The 21,654-nt window shown below is 49.8% G+C and overlaps 1 protein-coding gene across 1 annotated transcript in view; it reads right to left on the bottom strand.

Annotated features, from left to right (window-relative positions):
- Positions 1 to 598: 598 nt before the first annotated feature.
- The window catches only part of NLRP1 (NLR family pyrin domain containing 1), a 30,301-nt gene continuing 9,245 nt past the window's right edge, over positions 599 to 21,654 (bottom strand). Inside the window, exons 6-17 of the mRNA XM_057716884.1 lie at positions 20,111 to 20,281; positions 15,822 to 15,992; positions 15,186 to 15,356; positions 13,346 to 13,435; positions 11,105 to 11,199; positions 10,385 to 10,607; positions 8,574 to 8,797; positions 5,295 to 5,557; positions 4,640 to 4,765; positions 3,362 to 3,503; positions 1,412 to 1,456; positions 599 to 1,004 (exon numbers count right to left, since the gene is read on the bottom strand). Coding sequence (XP_057572867.1) covers positions 667 to 1,004; positions 1,412 to 1,456; positions 3,362 to 3,503; positions 4,640 to 4,765; positions 5,295 to 5,557; positions 8,574 to 8,797; positions 10,385 to 10,607; positions 11,105 to 11,199; positions 13,346 to 13,435; positions 15,186 to 15,356; positions 15,822 to 15,992; positions 20,111 to 20,281 — 2,059 coding nt within the window. The 3' untranslated portion in view covers positions 599 to 666. The remainder of the gene's footprint in view (positions 1,005 to 1,411; positions 1,457 to 3,361; positions 3,504 to 4,639; positions 4,766 to 5,294; positions 5,558 to 8,573; positions 8,798 to 10,384; positions 10,608 to 11,104; positions 11,200 to 13,345; positions 13,436 to 15,185; positions 15,357 to 15,821; positions 15,993 to 20,110; positions 20,282 to 21,654) is intronic.

Below are 21,654 nucleotides of genomic sequence, written 5' to 3' on the forward strand. Positions count from 1 at the left end.
CCCGGGGGTAACCTCTCCCTTCATGGCCTGGGGTAGTGGGTTTGGGGGGCCTGGACGTTAGAGACCCCCTTGGCCACTTCCCCTCAGTGGAAGGTGTCTCTGCATCCCTTTCTGTTCTTGTGCTGTCTGCAAGGTGTTGGTTGGCTCGAGCTCTTCCAGGGATGAGCCCTACAAGGGGCGGAAGGGGAGGGTGGGTGCCCTGACCTGGGCTGGACAAGTGAAAAACAAACTGTTTTTGCCCTTATTCACAAGGCATTCAAAACCCCCAAGGTTTTCCATTGTGGCCAGTCCCATGGCCCGTCCTATGTTCTCCCTACTCATCTTTGCAACTGCATGGCACAGGGAGGGCTCTGGGCTTGGCTGCTGTGGCCAGCAGACCAGGCTCTCTTGGATTAGGCTTCTACAAGGTCTGCAGAATTCCTGCCAGCTCCAGACCGACATTCTCAGATACTGTCATCCTACCCAGACAGCTGGTCCATGAAAGCCAAGGGAGGCAGTCTGGGGGCCTGTGTGGCATCCCTGGGCATGGCCATATAGTGCCCAGCAAAGGCATCCTTGAAGTTCCATAACTTTAGGACAACAAGGCAACTCAGATGGCAACTTGTTTATAGGTGAAGAAACAGACCTAAGGAGCTATCAGGAAGTGCCTGGACTCACAGCAGGTGTTCAGACAGCTGCGGAGCTTGTCAGGAGCCTGCCTGGGTCTCCTCCACTGCCCCACATCTCCCAGAGTTCCATGATTAGGTGAGGATGGGTCTCCTTCAGGGCCTGATAGAGGCGATCTTTGCAGGCCAAGTCCCAAGACCGGCTGAAGCTGAATAGCTTCCGCATCTGGCTTGGCTTGGTGGCCTCAGCCCGCACCCCCTCATACTGCTCCTCGCTCAGCACCTGTCCATGCAGCTTGTCCAGGACGGGGTCCACGGATGTCACTCGAGCCACCAGCAGCTCCCGATACCGGTCCACAAAGTGCAGCAATCTCAGGGCATCTGGGGGTGAAGGTGAGGCTGGAAAAGAACAAAGAAGGGACCTCTGATCCCCCATCTCTGCTTCTCTTCACTCACCTCATCTGCCTCCCTGGCTTCCTTCTCCCCCTGTAAAGGCATTTGACCACCAGAAAGGCACCTCTGTCCTCCCTCACATTAGCACGTAGCCATACTGTTTGAGCTGGGGATGGGGTTCTTGATGGAGGCATTTGAGGTGGCCCAGTGGGAGGTGCCAGGGCCCCCACGGGCATGAGTAAGGGGCATGGGGAGGGGACTGCCCTGGGGCACAACCCACTCTCCGAGGCATGATCCCTTGTGAGGTCTGCAATGAGAGAGTCCCTTCCTTCCTCTTTCCCTCCCCTCCAGGACCAGACAGTACACCCCAGAAGTGCCACTGGCTCCCGTGATCTCTAACAGCTGTTGCTCACCTATTGGGCCTGGAGGGACCAGAGTAGCTGCAGGTCTGAGATCTCCTGGAGGAAAACAGAGATGAAGAAGCATCTATAATAATGCTGGTTATTAACACACATGATAATCCTCGAAAATCCTACCCACTTCTGAGATTCTTTGATTCTGAGAACAAGGTATGGATGAATTCTGACAGAATCTGGAGTAAGGGCTGGAAGGGCCTTTAGAGATTATCCAGGTGGATCCCTTTCTTATGCATATGGGGAAACTGAGGACCAGAGGCCATGATCAGAGAGAGAGAGGAAGAGAGAGAGAAGGGGGGGGAGAGAGAGAGAGAGAGAGGAAGAGAGAGGAAAGAGAGAAAGTGAGAGATTCAAATGAACAACAGCAATTTCTCCCTCAACATCCCGGACATGGTTTAATCCAGTCTTGGCCTGAAGGGAACCCTGGTGGAGAACTAACCAGGGTTTAGATAGCTTAAACTATTTGAGATATCCTTATTCTGAGCAGAAATCTATCTCCTTGCCCTTGTTTAGCCTTCTAGATGCACACAGATCAAATCTGTTCTGGATTTTGATGTCAGAATCAATAACCAAGATCAAGAAAATCTTAGCCCTTGGGAGTAATGGGTGGGTTTCAATAGCAAAACCAGCAATAGCAGCGAATGAAGGGGCTTAAACAATTACTTGTGTAAGGAGAGGAAGGGGCTGTTCACAGCAGCTCATGAGGATGGGGCCTGAGAGTTTGAGCACACTTGAGTTCAGTGTGACCTGACAGTGTGGGGAGGTGGGCACAGGAGAGGGGAGCTCCAATTGTGGTACCCAGGAGCACGGGGTTCATTTCCGGGGGGGTGGAGGGGGGAGGGTATTCCACATCCTCCATGATGACTGACAGTCCAGGGAGTCCTTCCTGGCTCATCTGCAAATGCGCTTCTACTCGGGAAGGTGTCTGGATGGCAAAGAATTTAAAAACCAAAATATAAGAGGAAAGATGGGAGGAAGTGGACATGTTTAACTTGCATAAGAGGAGACTTAAGGGAGGCCTTGATCACAGTCTTCAAGTGTCTGAAGGGCTCTCCCAAGGGGAAGGAGATAGATTCTTCCATCCAGCTCCAAGGGACAGAATTAAGACAGACGAAGAAGTTGGCTTAATAGAGGGAAGAAGAAGAATATTGCTACTGTTTATCAGGGACCACTGCATGAGACATGAACATACCTTATTGAATCTTTCCAACAATCCCACAAGTTAGGCATTGTGATCCTCACTTTACGGTTGAGGACACCGAGGTTCAAGTGAGTTAAGTAATTTTCTCAAGATCACCCAGCACGTAAGGGCCCCAGGGGGGCTGGTGAGTTCTCTACCTGTGGCTGCACCCAAGCCAGGACTGAGTAAAGCTCATTCTCTTTCTACCACACTGTGACACCTGTTTTAGCAGCTCAGGAGGCAGTGTGACCAACAACTGACAAAGTCTGGTTGTCCTGAGAAGGACTGCCCAGGAGATTTTGGTTCTTGGGGGGTGTTGGTGTTGGATTAAGAGATTGTAAAGTTTCTTCCATTCCTGAAAGTTGAATATGTGGATTCCCTCTTGCCTACCTTGAAAATATCTGAATGATCCCGGTTAGTGTATCTGATATTGCCCAAACTGGCTTAATCCACACAACCACACTTTTTCATCTAGCATCCAAGCTCTCATGAGAAACTTTGCCAAAAACCTGGTGGGTGTCAAGGTCTATTAATTCAAGGGCAGTGTGGAGACACATGGTACAAGAGAGAGAGAACACAGGGCTTAGAGTCAGATTAACTTGATTTCAAATTCTGGTCATACCAGGTGTTATGTAATTAGGAAAAGTCACAGAACTCCCCTGGACTGTTTCTTCTCATCAGCAAATTGTGGTAATACAAACCACTCCCCCTCCCACTTTAATTGATTTTCTCTCTCCCATCTTTGTGCTCCCTGGATTTGACTTTACCTGGTTTCACCAAGGCTTCCCATACCACAATCCCATCTTTCTTGTTTCTCATTTGTAACCTGATCCCTGACCTTAAATGGCCAACGTAGAACTCAGAGAACAGCTGGGATTCTCTGGGGCTCCGATAGCAGAGCTCCAGTTCCTGCGGAGAGAAAGAATAGCTGTGTGAGAAGCCACCATTCACCCTTCGAGTAAGGTCTTTCCGCACCTGACACCTTACTCGGCCCTGTTCAACCCCAGAGAACAGCCTGACCATCTCCTGTACTGAAATCAATTGCCACCTTTAGACACCGCTTTTTCTTAATTTTCCTCAAATCCTGACTCAGAGGGATAAGCACCCCATGAGTGAGTCAGGACTCATCCTTTATTTTTTTTTTAATGAAAAAAATTAAAAAAAAATTTTTTTTTTTAGCTGTGTTGGGTCTTTGTTGCTGAGTGCAGGTCTTCTCTAGTTGTGGCGAGCCGGGGCTACTCTTCGTTGTGGTGCGCAGGCTTCTCATTGCAGTGGCTTCTCTTGTTGTAGAGCACGGGCTTCAGTAGTTGTGGCGCATGGGCTTAGTTGCTCTGCAGCATGTGGGATCTTCCCCGACCAGAGATCAAACCCGTGTCCCCTACATTGGCAGGCGGATTCTTAACCACTGTGCCACCAGGGAAGTCCTAGGACTCATCCTTAAATGTAGTGCTCACACATCCTAATCCAGATCCTTCTTCCTCCATCTCTGCCCTCCCTACTAAATGAGTGACTGCTATTTAAGCAATTATGGTTTTATCTTTGTCAGGTCTGCCCTACCTAGAGATAAGGTTTGTTGAGATTCCCAGTCACAGAATTGCACCTGCTTTCTGATAACACCCAATCTACAGTAAACCTCCATTTCCTTAGACCTTCCCCCAAATTACCCAACCAAGGCCCAGATCCTATAAGAGGGTCTTCCTAACACCTCTGTACTGAGATGCCCTGTGGTTCCCCATGGTGTGTGTTCTCTCTCTGCAGCAAGTATTAAACCCAGTGTGTTCAGCTACAGGTGTTCATGGTGGCTTTGATTGGAGGTCATTGACACCCTATAGCCCAACTCTTCCCAGTGTTGTCCCCATCCCGAGTGTGATCCTCCCCCTCAACTCTCTCCCAGTCTTTGAAGCATGCCTGCTCACCCTAAATGCCACTTGACATTTGCCCAACCCCAGTTCACCTCATCCCTGGGAAAGCTCGGAGACCTGCCCACAGGTATCCCCAAGAATGACCTCTGACCCTGGTGAGGGCCGAACATCTGGGCTGCTCACCTCGGGCATTATTTCCAGCTTCTCTGAACCAGACACGATGTAGCGGGAGCCCAAGTGCAGTGGGCTCAGCGGGGGCGGCTTGTGTATTCGCACAAAGTGGAACTTCTTTTCCTCATCGTCTATGGCCTGAGGAGTGTACAGAACAAGGAGCAAGGGAGCGGGTCTGTCTGGTGTCTCAGAGATTCTGCCCTATGCAATCTGGTCTGAACAAAGCGAGATGGTGCTTCCGTGCGTTTGTGTGGGCAGTGGGGTCTATATCACCCCTGCTGGCCCCTTACCCGCCATGCACTGCTACACAGAGAGCCCCACTCTTGGCCTGTGCTATACTCAGGGTGGGAATTGGGGTGCTGCTGGAGAAGACATGGGGAGCGGGGAAAGGAGACAGTTCTACACACAGAGACCACCCATGATTTTGACTTGTGGGGAGAAGCTTGTCCAGAGGTGGGTGAGAGAGCAGCAAAGCCAGCTGGAGGAGAGCTTAGGGAGCCAGATCAGACCATAGCTGAACAGAGATGGGATTATTCACCCACGTCAAGGTTCCTGCTTATAAGAGGCCCGTCCTTATTCCCAGGTGACCCATCTAAGGCACTTCCTGTTGCATTTCCTGTTTGCTGTCAGCCCACCCTGGCCCGACTCTTCCGGCTCTTACTGCCACCTTCTGAATGGAGCAGTCACTGGGGATCAGGTAGAGGTGGAAGGTGACTTCTTCAGGATGGAGGTGATGGTAGAGCAACACAGTGGTGGTGACGGGAATGAAGCGCAGGGCAGTGTGGAGCATCCTCAGTAGCACCCCCATGGGCGAGAAGCTGGGGTTCTCCAGGACGGTGTAATATGGTGCCACCCTGGCTGGCTCCTCCAAGAGCATCCCCTCCTCTTTGAAGTGGGCCACTTGGAACATGGGGATGTCCACATAGTTCCCTGTCAAAGAATGGATTGGAGAGGCAAGGACTTAGTGCCCTCACTGAGAATGGCTGGGCTGGGGGAGTGATGTCCTCGGGTGCAGGCTCAGAAGCCTTCCTGGGGGACCCAGCCAGAGAAGCCATCGTGCCTGGGCCTGGGACCTTTGGGGGCTTCGGGCAATACTGTCTCTAGGGTGGGAGCACTGCAGAAACTCCCTTTAGCCAAACCCATACAGAGGCCCAGCCCCTGGCACTGGAGCTGGGAAAACTATTGACCCCATGGTTACGTGGCTGGTATGGATTCTGTAACTATGGGGACCACTGAGTGATGCTGTCAGGTTTGACTCCAGGCAGGTGGAGGACAAGGAGGAGGAAGGGACAGCGAGGAAATAGCGTGGCCAAGGGTAGTATTCATTTGTCAAGTGTTTGTCCACACACCATTCATACTCTTCTCTTTGGGAAGAACCCCTCCCCCACCATTGTGGGGGTCTTGGCAGGAGACAAGCTGGGCCTCCCATCCTGGAAGCTGCTATTCCTTGGCAGCTATGACACAGGCATATAACCAAGACTTGACTAAGTGCGTGCCTCACCAGGACCTTGATCTAGAGAGAGTGAAGCACAGCCGAAAAGAGAGATTCTTTTGTCAGTAGCAGTGAGGTCAAGAGTCCAGCAGCCCCCATGGCAGGAGGGTTCTGCAGTGCCTGTGCCTGCAGCACAGGTTTCTTCCTATTTTTCTTGGTGTAACCTTGGCTGTGTTCTTGGTTCCTTAGTATCCTTTGGTCACTGCCATTTTTTTTTTTTAAATACTTGTTGAGACTTCCCTGGTGGCTCAGTGGTTAAGAATCTGCCTGCCAACGCAGGGGACACAGGTTTGATCCTTGGTCTGGGAAGATCCCACATGCCTCAGGGCAACAAAGCCCTTGCATCACAACTATGGAGGCTGTACTCTAGAGCCTGTGAGCCACAACTATTGAGCCCATGTACCACAACTACTGAAGCCCACGCACCTAGAGCCCGTGCTCCGCAACGAGAAGCCACCACACTGAGAAGCCCGCGCACCACAATGAAGAGTAACCCCCGCTCACCGCAACTAGAGAAAGCCCATGTGCAGCAACGAAGACCCAATGTAGCCAATTAAAAAAAAAAAAAAACTTGTTGCCTAATCTTTTGTTAAGTTTACAAGTGACTCAAGAATCTTCCTATATGTTCCTTTTCTGCCGAAATCAGCCAGAGTTGATTTGCAGCCAAGAAATCTGACCAGGTAGGGACATTAATGAGCTTGAGACGAAGAGAGAGCTCGAGGGATGAAAGCTGGTAGTGGAAGAGACACAGGCCTAGAGGTCAGGAGTCCTGGCTCCATCCCCGAGTTGCTTGGCAACTGCTGCAGTGCAGTGATTTCTAGGCAGCAGAGAGATAGCCAGCAAACCAGACAAGGCCCTTAGGCTGCTCGGGCACCAATCGGAACATTGCTGACAGATGTTAATCTCAGAACAGGCCATGGAGAGCATATTAATTGTGTTTTGTGTGTGTGTGTGTGTGTGTGTGTGTGTGTGCGCGAAAATAATGCCACAGTGGAATACCATCTGAAAAAATGCTGAGAAATTCAGCAAATACAACTATAATTACTATCTTTCTCTTTTCCACTCATTTTTCTTTGAAGCAACACCTTTCCTGTTTGTCATGGCCCATGGATGTTTTTGGATTTCTCATTCCGAGAAATCACACCTTTTCAGCAATCCTAGAAATTTCTTGGTGATTCTCTTTGAATATGGCATCTTCTCCATCCATCCTCTCCACCATATTCTTATGGAACTCTGATTAGATGTATGGTAGGACTTATGGTATCCTCCATGTCACAATATATTTTTTCTTTATGTTTTCCTATTTTCTTTAATTAGCTTGTTACCAAATTTGATTTATCATTTTTAATGGTTTATTGCTTTTTGCTCATTTTCCCCCAGACTATTTTTTAAAAAATTTGTTTGTTGATTTTATTTTTACTTATTGGCTGTGTTGGGTCTTCATACTGCACCAGGCTTTCTCTAGTTGCAGCGAGTGGGGGCTACTCTTCATTGTGGTGCACAGGCTTCTCATTGCGGTGGCTTCTCTTGTTGTGGAGCACGGGCTCTAGGCTTGCAGGCTTCAGTAGTAGCGGCACTCAGGCTCAGTAGTCGTGGTGCACGGGCTTAGTTGCTCCCCGGCATGTGGGATCTTCCCAGACCAGGGATCGAATCCATGTCCCCTGCATTGGCAAGCGGATTCATAACCACTGTGAATAGTCTAGGACGCCCCAGACTATTTCTTTAAGCATATGAAACATACGTATTTTGTGTTCTGTTTCTGATAACACAAAATGTCTGAAGACTTTATGGGACCAATTCTTATTTTATTTTGAAAATTTTTTTATTTTATTTTATTTATTTATTTTTAATGGGACCAATTCTGGTACCTGTGTTTCTGCTGGTTCTCACTTATGGTACCTTGTTTACTGTTTGTAATTTTTGACTGTGAGCTTATATTTCTTGGAACTTTCTCTACAGGAAGTCTTTGGAGGTGAGCGGTAACTACATTAACCTTTATGACTACATCTCCTTCTGGGAAGCCCCTCTTTCATGGCTGCAGGTTGCAAATGGAGTCTGGTGACGCTGTTTCTTCTCCCTGCCTGTAGGAGAAGCAATGGCTTCCCATTTGTCGTTACGCTCCAGGGACCCTCACATTCCTTGTTAGTTCACCTAGCCTTACTTTGTAAATAGTCCGATCTTTGAAAAATCTTTTTGAAAATCTCAGCTGAGTATGTCATCCATTTCCAATCTATGTAAAGAGAACTTAATAAATGCTAGTTGTTACTGTACTTTCTATTTAGGGAAACTTTCAAGTAATTCAGGCAAAGATAATTATGAGCCTGGGGACAAAAGCGCTTCAACAAAGATATGCCCAGAGCCATGAGTTCCTCCCTCAGGACACCACCATCCAAAGCCCCGTTCAGGCCCATTCTTACCACCATCACCTTGTTTCCGCCCCTCCCTCTTCCTTACCTTGGAGGGCCACAAAATGAGGGAGGTACACAGCTGCCACGGCTCCTGGCTCAGCCTTGATGTCAAACAGAGGCCCTGCAACCATCCAGCTGTGCTGTGGGAAAGTCCTGTTCAGGAACTGGTCCCAGGCACAGAATTCAATTTCAACAGTCACTGGCCCTCTCACCACAAAGCGGAGACCGGTGTTGGGCCAGTGGTAGAAGCCGGCCATGGGGAAGTGAACTCTGGGAAAAATGGGGAGAAGTGGACACAATTACTCTACACAAACTCACTGAGCACTTACTGGATGCTAGAACCTGTGCCAGGCACTAAGGATCCTGTAGAGTGGCTATAAGCTCAGACACTGGAGTCAGATGAATCTGCGTTTGGATGCTGGCTCCTCTACTCTCTGACTGTGGATCCCTGAGCATGAAGTCGAACCCCCCTAATCTTCGTTTCCCCATCTGTAACTAGGGTAGAGTTGTGAGTAATCAGTGACCTAATATACATGGATAGCTTAATACACGCCTGGCAGTGGTTGGCTGTTTCTATAATGATGATCATGAAATAGGAAGGTGTTCTTGTTTTTAAAGGGCCTATTTGCCAATAATTAATAACAATGTGGACTTCCCTGGTGACACAGTGGTTAAGAACCCCCCTGCCAATGCAAAGGACACAGGTTCAATCCCTTGTCCGGGAAGATCCCATATGTGGAGCAACTAAGCCCGTGTGCCACAACTACTGAAGCCCGAGCGCCTAGAGCCTGTGCTCTGCAACAAGAGAAGCCACAGCAATGAGAAGCCCACGCACTGCAATGAAGAGTAGCCCCTGCTCACTGCAACTAGAGAAAAGCCCGTGTGTAGCAATGAGGACCCAATGCCCCCCAAAAAATAAAAAATAAAAAAAACAAAACAAAGGAAAAAACAATCTGCACGGTAATATTAATGATAAACCTTGGAGCTGAAAACAACACTTTACAGGCTTCTTAGGTGACTTTCCCAAGGTTCCCCATCCAGTAAATGGTGGGGTCCCGGATGTCAGCTTCTGTAGGTAAGTTGGGAGCGACAGTCTCTCCCAGCTGCGATGATGTCTGCAACGGTGAACAGTGAACGGTGAACGGCAATGTGTTATGTGAGAGATCGTGACAAGGGTTATACTTTATTACTCACGACTGTAAACCCTGGAAGGCAGGGCTGCTGTATTCATCTCAGGGCCCCCAGTTACTAGTATGGAACTTAGCATACAGTAGATATTCATTAAAGGGAGCATATAGATGAAAAGAGATTTAGATGAGATTTAAGAGACACATGTCAAATACAATGAGTGTTTGGATCCTGATTAAACCATCTGCAAGGACAATAGAGCACATCTGAGTATGGATCGGGTACTAGATGATATAAAAGGCTTACTGTAAACGTCGTCAGATGTGAAAATGGCATTGTGGTTACGGAAGAAAAGGTCTTCATACGTTTTGAAATGTATCACAAAATATTTAAGGATAAAATCACCTGATATCTTGGATTTAAAATACTGTAGGTACAACAAAAAGAGGGGCCGGGAGGGAATAGTTGAAACAAATTTGGCAAAATGGTTGTTGAACCTGGGTAATGGGTACATGGAAGTTCCCTGGACTCTACTTTTGTGTTTCTTTAAAAATTTTCATGACAAAACCTCTTTTTCCATAATAAAAGCACCAACCCAGTATCTCAGCCCTGTCCCTGAGTGGTGGCTTGGCAAGGGGGGAGGGGGGGCCTGATGGGCCATGCGTGGGGTGCAGTAGGGACCCAGTGTGGGGATGGGGGGTGTAGGACAGGCAGAGCCCCCTCACTCACCGGTACAGGCTCCTCTCTTTGTCAACTACCTCGATAGCCACAGGCCCTGTGGGGCCCCAGAAGTCATCCTCGGTCCCCAGAGACTCCAAGTGCTGGTCCCCCGGACGGGCAGGAGAAGACAGACGGAAGGGTTCCACCTGTGCTACTTGAGGGGAGCTTCCCTCTGGAACAGAAAGGGCAGTGGCTAGCTTTAGATTCTCCTGCCTGGATGCCCCTAGGTCCCCTAGGGCTAGACCTCGAGGGGCCTTCCCAAGGCTGGTCTGCCTGCTATCTGAGGAGGCTCAACTCCGCTGACTCCCCAGCCCAAATCCTCCTCCCTCCCCTTTCCCACTTCCCAGAAGTGTTGCTCTTCCCCCCAGGTGGGCAGCATCTTAGAGGAACATGGCTCAAAGACGGATGGGCAGGGATGGAGAGGCGATTCCCAGGCCTCAGAAGCCTGGAGTGGGCCTTGGGAGAGTGGGCTCTGGTTCAGAGTCTGAGACATGCCGTGTGTAAATGGGAGAAGAGCAGCCCCAGCCCCCGAGGCTGGGAGAGAGGGAAGCAGAAATCCTGCAAGGTTCTTGGAGTGCAAGATCTCGTATGGGGCGAGTCTCTCCTAGGTGGACATCCTGCCCAGTCCCACTGCAGAGGCAGAGGGATGGAGGGAATGACCTTTCACAGCTCCCCCCACCCCCCGGCCCAAGCCCACATCATGATGCTTCCAGCCTGGCCCCTTCAAGCTACCTGATTCTTGTCTCTGCCGCTTGAGCGAGGACGTGTTATCACTCGTCTCTCCTCCATCTGGGCTCTCATCAGGGATCCTCAGACTTGGCTTCCTGGACAGAATTCATTCTCCCTGAGATCTTGGGAGGATGCGGGGGGCTGTGTACATGACATCCCCAGGAGAATTCAACTTATCTGAATTTGAACTCATGGTCCCCATTGGGCTTCTCCCGTAGTCCTTGTCTCCACGATTGGCCCCCATCCACCCAGCTGTTTATGCCAGAACCGGGGCATCATCCTGACTTCTCCCCCAGCCACTCTGACAGCTAATTAATCACCTTAATTGATCACCTTGACCCAACCTCCAAAACAACTCTATTCTATTCTCTTCTCTCCACCTCCACAGTCTCCAGGTCCTGGCACCTGTGGCTCAAACTACTGCCTCATCCTAAAGGGTTCCCTGCTTTTGCTCTTGACCCTCTCTGGTCCATTTTCCACTCAGCAGCTGATCTGAGAGTGTGAATCTGGCACAGCACTTTGCTGCTGAAGCCCCGAAACGTCTATTGCTTTGGGGGTAAAATAAACATTTCTTAACATGGCCCCAAAGACGTTAGGTACTGTGCCCCATCCTCTGTCCCTCAGCCCCACCTATGCCACTCTCCCTGCTCACTCACCTCTAGACCAGTGGTTCTAAAGCTGGCATTAAAAATCACCTGGAGGGCTGGTTAGAACACGGATTCCTGGGCTCACCCCGGAGATGCTGACCCAGCAGGTCTGGAGTGGGGCCGTTCTACTGAGCTCCCATGTGATGCTAATTTTGAGGCTGTTGGTCTGCTGACCACACCTTGAGTAGCCCTGCTCCAGGTTCTTGGCCTCCTATCCCTCAAGGAAGCTAAGCTGGGTGCCTCTACTGAAACAGCAAGTAAAACGTGAACCAGCTGAAACTGGTTTTGCCCCCTTAAGGAGGTTGACTGATTAATCCAACCTTGAGTTATTTTACAGAGACAGCACCGCACATGACCAAGACGGGAACCCATGTCTCCAGAATGATCCCAGGACCAAGACTCTTCAGTCTAGGGAACTCAAAGAATAGAAATATTGCCACAGGAGCCCTTTATAGAGTGAGAAGTCCTTCAAAAAAAAAAAAAAAAAAAAGGGAAAATCTGGCTTCCAGCAGCGTGAGTAGCTTGTATGGCTGCTTTGAGACTAGCCGGTCAGCTTCCAAGTTAGAAACTTCTCTAACCCCTTAAATGTTGCCCTGAACCCTGGATTGAGAAAACAGATTTGAGAGCCTCACCTCCTGTGTCCTTGCCAGTTGATCTCACAATGAAGCTCTTTCTTTTCTCAAAAGCCGGTTCCTAGTCTTGGCTTCTATGCATATCGGGCAGCAGGCCCTCGCTCAGCAACACAACCTCTGCCAGGAGTTGACCCCTTCTCCGCCCAGCTAACCCCTCCCACCGTTCGGAGCTCAGCTCAGCTGTTTTGCATAGAGTCCAATAGGCCCATCAGTGCGCTCACAGGAGCCTGGGTGTTGCTCTACAGGCAGGAGGGATAACTTGCACCTGTCTCCCTGCTGGGCCGAGCTCCTGAAGTTGGGCCCCTGTTCACTGCCTAACACATCGTGGGCCTGCAGGGAATGTTGTTCTGTGATGGATGGATGCTCCTTCTAAGCCTAGGAGCCCCTTCCTTTCCATTTTAGGTGAGGAACAGCATCCAAGAACCTGGGCGTGGATGCCTTTTGCAGTTGCAGGCCAAGATGCACCAAACAGGAGATCATGGAGCTGCAGCAGACTCCCCGGGGAGGAAGAGGGACTCTCCTGTCTCTGCGGCTCACCCCTCAAGGCCCGTGTGTGTGTGTGTCTGTGTCTGTGTCTGTCTGTGTGTGTCTGTGTGTGTATGTGTATGGTGCGGAATGGTATTTCCCTGCCAAGGCCCTCTCTCTTTGTCTTTATCTCCCCCTGGTGGTCATTGCTTTCCCTGTTCCAAATCTCACCCACACATCTATTCACTTTTTTTTCATTTGTTCATCTCCTTATTCGTCTCATGGAAAGGTTTAAGCAGAGGAATGGCATAATTCTGTTTGCAATAAGCAAACAACTGAACCTCACTCTGCCTGCTGTGCTTTCTTGGTTTCTTCCCGGCTCTGCTGTCTCTGCCTCCACCCCACATTTCTTTCCCCATCTCTCAGCTCTGGACCAGCCTCAAGGACTCAGCCCCAGCCTGAGTCAGCAGGAGGGAGTTCTGGGTCTCCCACCTTACCGTATCCTGGAGATGGCCAGCTGAGGCTTCTCCTCCTGCAGGGCCCTCAGCATCTCTGTCACCTCCTCACTCAGCTCAGTCTGGTCCAGCCTGCAAACACAAAGGAAGCCTGATTCTCCTGGGACCCCTAAGCGATCTGGAGGTCCCTGGGGCTCAGAATTGTGGAATCTGCCACCTTCCACAGGAACCTGTTGCAGACGGGTTCCCTGGGAATCGGGCTCTGAGATGGAAAGTAAAGTGAGGTTTTTTAGGGGGTGTTCTCGGATCAACACCAGGGCAAGGGAAGGGAGGGAAGCAGGTCTGGGCAGAGAGAGAAACTGGACTGTGATGCAGTCTCAGTGGAGAACTCAGCTGACTCTACTGGGGGCTCTGAAGTCGGGATGACCTCTCAGAGGTCTCCCAAATTGGGATGGAGGACTGGGTCTTCATATCCCAACACCGGTCAGGCATTGGATGCAGGCCGCCCCAGGAAGGGGACGTGACCTTGGGTGAGGTGGCCCCCATTGGCAGAGGCCACCCCAGTAGCCGGCTGCCAGTAGCATTCCCAGTGACTCGGGGTTACATCTTCATTCCTGGAGGGCATCTGGGCATTCCCCAGGGCCTCAAAATGACCACCCAGAGCTAGGTCCTGGGATTTCCTGCCCAGAGGCTAGAAGTTTTGCTGGAAAGAGAGTGCCATGTTTCCATTCTCATAGGCCTTGTGTTCTGAGCTTTCCATCAGATTAGAGATAGCTGTTGCCCTCTCTGGGCCTCCGTGTCCCCATCTCTGACACAGATGGACCTGGTCTGCCTGTTGTGTGCCACAGACAAGGCAGGGGGAAAGATCCTGCACACTGTAAAGGGCTGTGCACACCTCACTCATGGCTGCTATCAGAGCTAGTGTCCCCTAGGGAGGGGGTGGAGCCTCCCACGTAGACGGTTGTCCCTTCCGATCCAGTCCTGGGGCTCCGAGAGGAAGGAAGCAGAAACCTTTGCAGGATGACAGAGAGCTGGCTGCTCTGACCAGTAACCGGTGAGCTGGGCCGCGAAGCCAGCTCTGCCTGCAGAGGCCAGGCTCTGGAGAGACCCCGCACTGTGGAGCCAGGAATGCTTGGTGGGGAGCAGGCTGAAGCTCCCCTGGTTGTAAATGGTCGGAGGCCGCTTTGGGAGAACCCACCAGCACACTGTTTCCCCGTTATATTGCCCTGACTACTCTTTTAGGCCTGAGAGTCGATGAAGGAGGCCTGGCTGAGGGCGGCCAGGGCCCAGGCTTTGCAGACCCCTCCGAGGGCCCGCTGGAGCTCAAGGGCAGGACCAGACCGGGTGGGATGTGGGGGGCCTGGAGCCCGTCAGCTCTCTGAGTGTGTGACAGGGCCCCCGCCAAGAGCTGCAGGGAAGGGTTCAGCCAGAAACAGCCAGTGGACGTGTTCTCAGGAGGTGGAGGAGAGAGGAAATGGCTGAGAGATGGCATGGGGAGTGGTGCCCAGAGAAAAACATCGCCCTCCGGGCCTGCAGGGCAGACATGAGGGCTGGGGGCTCGCGGCTCATCAGCCACACACGTCTCCGGTGCTCCGAGCCCGTTTCTGTCCGAGCCCTGTCCTAGTGGTTACGTGTATTTTATTCCATTATAGTCTGTGAAGCGGATATGATAGTCCTATTAGACAGATAAAGAAATCGCGTCTCAGATGAAGGGCAGCCTGCGTCACAGGGCCTGAGTAAGTGGGGGAGCTGGTGAGGCGCCCAGGCGGGCCATGCACTTGTCTGTCCCTTTCCTTCCCCGTCTAATTCCACGGTACTTGCCTCCCTTCCGCCCCACCCCCATTCCCTGCCCTCTGCCCAGGAGGAGCCCACAGGGCCTCACCACAGGAGTGCGAGCCGGCAGGTAGGGTGCCTGAGCCCGTCACAGAGAAGCCTCAGGCCGAGGTCGTCCAGGTGGTTCTGCTGCAGGTCTAGTTCTGTCAGGCTGGGGCTGGCCCTGAGCATGGAAGCCAGGTCCTGGCAGCAGCCGGACGTGAGGCCGCAGCTGACCAGCCTGCAGGGGAGACGCACATGGGCCCCCAGTCAATGTCCCGAGGGCCCTGTCCTCGGGGTACCCGGGGTCTGGTTTCCCTTTCTAGTACCCGTGTCCCTTTGGGAATTAAAGGAAGATAAAGACCTGACTGGCGTGCAGGAATCTGGGAGATTTAAATTTTCCTTCTGCAGCCAAGGAGCCACTCAGGGTACAGGCAACCTCCCTTTTTCACTCCTGTGTAATTCTCATGAATCCTGTCCACTCACCCTGTCCACCTGCGTGATTAATTTACCCAGTGTTCCACTGGTACACCTGGATCTCACTGTTAACTGCATCGGCCCTGCCAATCGCCCAGAGTTACTGACATAGGCAGCTCCCTCTGCCTCCCCGTGCCCTCTCACCTTCTCTCTGCCCCATGGTGGTAGGGCAACTCCCTCTGCCTCCCTGTGCCCACCCCACAAAGCAGTGCCAACGAGGAGCAATTACAATAGTCGCTGCAGCTTGCAGCTTGGCTGTTTCAGGCCCTGGCAAAGGTGCTCAGCTCCAGTGTCCAGGAGCACGTTGAAGCTTAGTTCCAGCTCCACCAGGGTTTGGCTGGCACTCAGCCCAGAGGCAAGGTCCTTGCAGCCTTCCGCCGTGAGGCTGCAGCTGGCCAACCTATGGGAGACACATACCCATGGCCTTGAGTTTACTCACCTGTTGATTCCACAATCCCTCACAAGCACCCGTTGAGCATCTACTCTGGGCCAGCCCTGTGGGCCAGGCAGAGGTCAGTATGACCCTCCAGCCGCCAGCTCCCCACTAGAAATGCACAGGCACTGGGGGATAGACATAGAAACAAATAAAAGCAAGCCAGTTTTCAGATCTCTTTTGATCAGAATCCTCCCATGTTTCCCCAGGTCATCAGAGGTAAATTCATGGTCCTTGTCCTTGTCCGTGAGACACTGGAGACCTGGCACCTTGTCATCTCTGTCCTCATCTCATATCCCTTTTAGCTGCATTTTCACTGGCCTCCTTGCTGTTCCTTAAGCACTCCAGGCATGGTCCCACCTCAGGGTCTTTGCTCCTGCTGTTTCTTCTGCCTGGAACAAACTTCCTACCTGGTATCTCATGGCTTGTTCCCTCACCTGCGTCCGGTCTTTGCTCAGAAGTCACCTTGGTGGAATCTTGCCTCATCGCCCTCCCTATTTAAAATTGCACACCCAGCCCCAACCCTCTACTCCTCTTTGCTTTACTTTTCTCTATAGCCCTTATGCAATATATTTTACTTATTCTTTTGAATAAGTAAAATATACTGTAGGCTCCATGAGGAAGGAGTTTTGCCTATTTTCATTACTAGCTGTGCCTACAGTCTGGCACAAAGTAGGCACTGAATAAGTAGGTGGTGAATGAATGAATGAAATAATGCCCAAAGGGGCAAGTCAGCTGCAGGTGAAGGCAGAGGAAGTGAGTGATTCATTTCGACAAGGGAAGGGGGAGAAGATGTATGAGGAGGGTCTTGAATAGTGAGTAGGAGTTCACCAAGACGCCCAACCCAAGTCAAGTATTCTTTGGGTAAATACCCAGAAGGATCACATGGTAGTACTATTCTTTTTTTTTTTTTTTTTAAATGTTTGCAGTGACTTTATTCATAATCAACAAAAACTAGAAATAACGCAAATATTGTTCAACTGGCAAATTGACAAATAAACTGTTATAACCATACAATGGAATAACACTCAAGAGAAAGGAACAAACTATTGATACACAAAACAGAAATGAATTTTAAATGCATTATGTTTAAATGACAGAAGCTGGACTCAAAAGCCCACATACTATATGATTCTACTTAGTTATCATTCTGGCAAAGGCAAAATTATAGGGGCCAAAACAGACCAATGGTTGCCGAGTGCTAAGAATTAGGGGTAAGGTATTGATTAGAAGCACAAGTGAATGTTGGGAGCTATTAGAGCTGGTTTAGATCTTGATTTGGTGGTATGTGCATGTATCAAAACTAATAAAATGATACACCAAAAGAGTAAATCTCACTTCTTACTGTATATAAAGTGTACCTCCAAAAAACTGATCCCACAATCACACATACACACAAGTGAACTAACTAGAGGCCTCTGACATTATTTCAAGCCTAGTGAATCGGCAGTAATAAGTATATTCCAGGAGACAGAATTTACACTAAGAGAACAAATCTGGCGTCGGCTGTATCCAAAGTGACAAGCAATGAACCAGCCTGATGATGACAACGGTAAAACTAAACTTTACAGCCTCTACATCTGCCCCCAAAATACGCTCATAAGAATATTTTTATTCTTCTAAAATCCCCAAGTCCTCCCTTGTCACCCAGACTGTCATTTCCATATGGCGTTTCTGTTCCCTTATCGGACCCAGTTTCAGAGCCCACACTCATCTTGCTTGCTTTCCTTGGCAACCCCAATCTACTATCAGCCGGTCCCCATGTATTCTCAACCTCCTATGTGAATGTTCCCTAAGCCTTCTTGCCGCATCTGAAATCTGGATTCCCTCGAGGACCCACTTCCCCTAGAGCCTTCTCACTGTCTTGCTGTTTTCATGCTTGGCTACCAGACCAGGAGATACAGTAGCTGTGCTCCTCATTTAGTGCTGTTTCCAGATCATTGTTCGTCCCATCCCAAACACACACACACAGCTTTCAGCAATTTTAAAAGCCATGCCTATGATTATAGCAGAGGTAGTACTATTCTTAATTTTTGCGAGAAATCGCCATACCATTTTCCATAGTGGCTGCACCAGTTTTCATTCTCACCAACAATGTATGAGGGTTCCTTTTTCTCCACATCCTCTCCAACACCTGTTACTTCTTGCCTTTTTGATAATAGCCATTTTAACAGGTGTAAGGGGATATCTCACTGTAGTTTTAAAAGCACGATGGGATATCTCCTTTCTTCTTTTTTAAAAATACAGGCATAGATAGCTAGAAATATCTCTCTAAGCAGCACCGTGACAGCATCATCAAATAAGTTTTGCTGTGTTGTGTTTTTGATTTTATTCATCTCAAAGTATTTTCTAATTTCCCTTGTGATTTCTTCTTTGACTCATTGTTTACTTAGGAGTAGGTTTTTTTTTTTCTGTGTATTTGTGAGTTTCCCAAATTTTCTTCTATTTTTTTTTTTTGGCCATGCCCTTGCAGCTTGTAGGACCTTAGTTCCCTGACTGGGGAATGAACCTGGGCCCTGGGCAGTGAAAGTGCCAAGTCCTAACCACTGGACTGCCAGGGAATTCCCTGTTGTTGATTTCCTTCTTTTTTTTTCCTATATGGAAATTCTTTTTTTTTAAATTAATTAATTAATTAATTGGCTGTGTTGGGTCTTCGTTGCTGTGCGTGGGCTTTCTCTAGTTGTGACGAGCAGGGTCTACTCTTCATTGCGGTGCCTGCACTTCTCATTGCAGTGGTTTCTCTTATTGCAGAGCACGGGCTCTAGGCACCTGGGCTTCAGTAGTTGTGGTGTGCGGGCCCCATAGTTGTGGCTTGTGGGCTCTAGAGCACAAGCTCAGTAGTTGTGGGGCTTAGTTGCGGGATCTTCCTGGACCAGGGCTCGAACCCGTGTCCCCTGCATTGACAGGCAGATTCTTAACCACTGTGCCATCAGGGAATTCTCCCCTGTTGTTGATTTCTAACCTCATCCCACTATGGTCAGAGAATATAATTTGTATGGTTTCAATCTTTTTAAATTTGTTGAGATTTGTTTCATGGGGCAATCTTATTTTTGCATAGAGCTTTACTTGATACCTGCTTGACATCTGCACTTGGATACCTCAAAGGAACTTTAAATAAATATGCACAAAATCACACTGATGACAGCCCACGCAACAACCACTCCTCTTCCGGTATTTCCTGCCTTAGGGAAGGTGCCACTGCCCTATGAGTTCTTTTGCCCAGAAGCCTAGGATCATCCTTGATGTCTCCATCTCTCTTTCCTCATAAATTCAATCCATTACTGAGTTTGGTTGCTTTTGCTTTTATAGATCTCTGGAATACATTCACTTCTTCCCATCTCTACAGCCAACACTGTAGTCCAAACTGTCATCATCTCTTACAGAAACTATTGCAGTTTTCCTTAGTCCAAGCTCTCACCATCTTTACAGGAACTACTGAAATTTTCCTACAAATGATTTCTCAACCTCAACTTTGGCTCTCCTTCAATCCATTTTTCAGATCGCAGTCTGTTTCTATTTTGAAAATGTACTGATCTTGTCAACCTTCCGGTTAAAAATCCCATTGTATTAGGACCGCCAATTCCAACAGGGTCCATGACACCTTGCATGGTCTGGCTCTGTTGATCTCTGTAGCCTCATCTTGCCCCTTTCCTCTCCACCCTCTAGCCTGCTTTCCATTCCTTGACTTCCCATCCTCCTTCCTGCCACGGGGCCTTTGTACGTGCTCTTCCTTCTGCCTGGAACTTTCTTCCCTCCTGCTTTACTTAGGTCAATCTGCTGATTCTTCAGATCTCCTTCAAGCACCCCTTCCTTAAGGAAATTTTCCACTGGAGCCCCTTAACTGCCCCTATAATTACACATTTGTTAGTGTGGTTCCTTGATTAATGTCAGTCTTTTGCAAGCTCCGTGATAAAAGAATCCTGCCTGTTTGTTTATCATAGTAGTCCTGGTAGCTGGTGCAGTGGATGGACAGAGAGGGGCAATGTCTGTTGAATACAAGGACCAAATCCCCCATCCTAGACTCAGCCTCCATCTTAGATCTCCTGTCCATCCCTGTTTCAGAACAGAGCCCAGGCCAGACTCACCGCAGGGTCTCTAGGTGGCACCTCGGGCATCTCAGGGCCTCACAAAGACTCTGTATGGCAGAGTGGCTCAAGAAGTTTCCACCCAGGTCCAGCTCTTTCAGGCTTCCAGTGACCTGGAGAACGGAGAAGAGAACCTGCCAGCAGGCATCTGTGACCGGGACCCTGCTCAACCTGTGGGAGGGAGAGAGGGACAGGAGAGATGTGACCTGTGTGTGCGGGGTCTGAGGTGGGGGTCTGCCTCACTGAGTGCCCAGCCACAGGGGGCAGTGCTGTCTCCAGGGCGGACCAGCCTCCCTGACTGTCCCTGAGTACTGCAGGTAAAAAAGTTGGAAAATAGCTCCCTCTGCCTTCAAGGAACTTCCAGACGGAGGCAGAAGCAGACGCTTAAAATGAACACTTCAGAATAGTTTGGCAGGGGCTGTAGACTGACGAACCACACGGAGGAGGGACACCCAGCCCAAGGTGCTGGGGGCAGAGGGGCAGCTGACTATAAAATAAAGTGTACAGTGTGGCTCAGTTTTGCCATAAAAATGTGCATAGAAGGAAAGACTAGAAGATACACCTCAGTTCTTAATGCTGGGCATTTCTGAGAGATGGCTTTCTGACTGATATTAATTTCCATCTTTTTGCTTATCTACATAGCCTTATTTTTCTGCAATGAACATGGGTTTTGCTGTGAGAAAAAAAAAAAGCAACCAACTCTTAAAAGTCTGAAAATCAAAAGCCCAAATCCAACGTTTCTTCCTCTGACTCTTTCTTTTCTGGTCCACTTGTGTGTGATTACTCCTTTCCTGCAGCTACGCTCATGCCTTGTCCTCTGTTCCCGTGGGCATCACACTCTACTTAATTATTGGATGGATGTGCGTCTTCTGCCCCCGATCTTACGTTCTTTGAGGGCAGGGATTGTGTTTGTTAATCTGTGATCTGTAGGATCTGGCATAAACTCGGTGCCTAATAAATATTCATGGAATAAACCATGAAAGTACTAAATGATCAATACTGCAGCCACGGCGGGGGAACCTGGATGGGACTGTTCACCATGTTGCTGGGGTTGGAGGAAGCTCCGCTGTCACACTCAGGTGGTGGCATTCAGGCTAAGTGCCTGGGGCAAGAGTGCATTACTGACACAAACAAGGAAGTCAGTTTTGCAGGGGAAAATGGAGACTACCTCTGAGACACACACATTGTGAGGTGACGGAGGAGATCTCGGGGGCCAATGTCATTGTCAACAGCCATCAAAGGGAGGGCCTGAAGCAGCTGAGGGAGCAGTTGCTGGGAGAGAATCATGTCGAGAGAGAGAAAGAGAGGCAGGTGGGCTGCGTGGAGGGGAGCTCAGGGCAGCACGGGAGGCGGAGGTCATTGCAGAGGCAGAATGAGAAGCAGCAGGACAAGGCAGGGCCCCCCCCCCCGCCCCTGCCGAAGCAGGCAGGGCACGTCACCTGGATGGACGCTGCTGCAGAGGATCTTAGGCAGACAGGGAACGGTGGTCAGATTTGACGGTTAGACAGCATGGGTGACCTTGATCCTTTAACCCCTGGGGCCAA

The sequence above is a fragment of the Hippopotamus amphibius genome, chromosome 17, assembly GCF_030028045.1.
Source record: "Hippopotamus amphibius kiboko isolate mHipAmp2 chromosome 17, mHipAmp2.hap2, whole genome shotgun sequence".
In the NCBI taxonomy this organism is placed as follows: Eukaryota; Metazoa; Chordata; class Mammalia; order Artiodactyla; family Hippopotamidae; genus Hippopotamus; species Hippopotamus amphibius.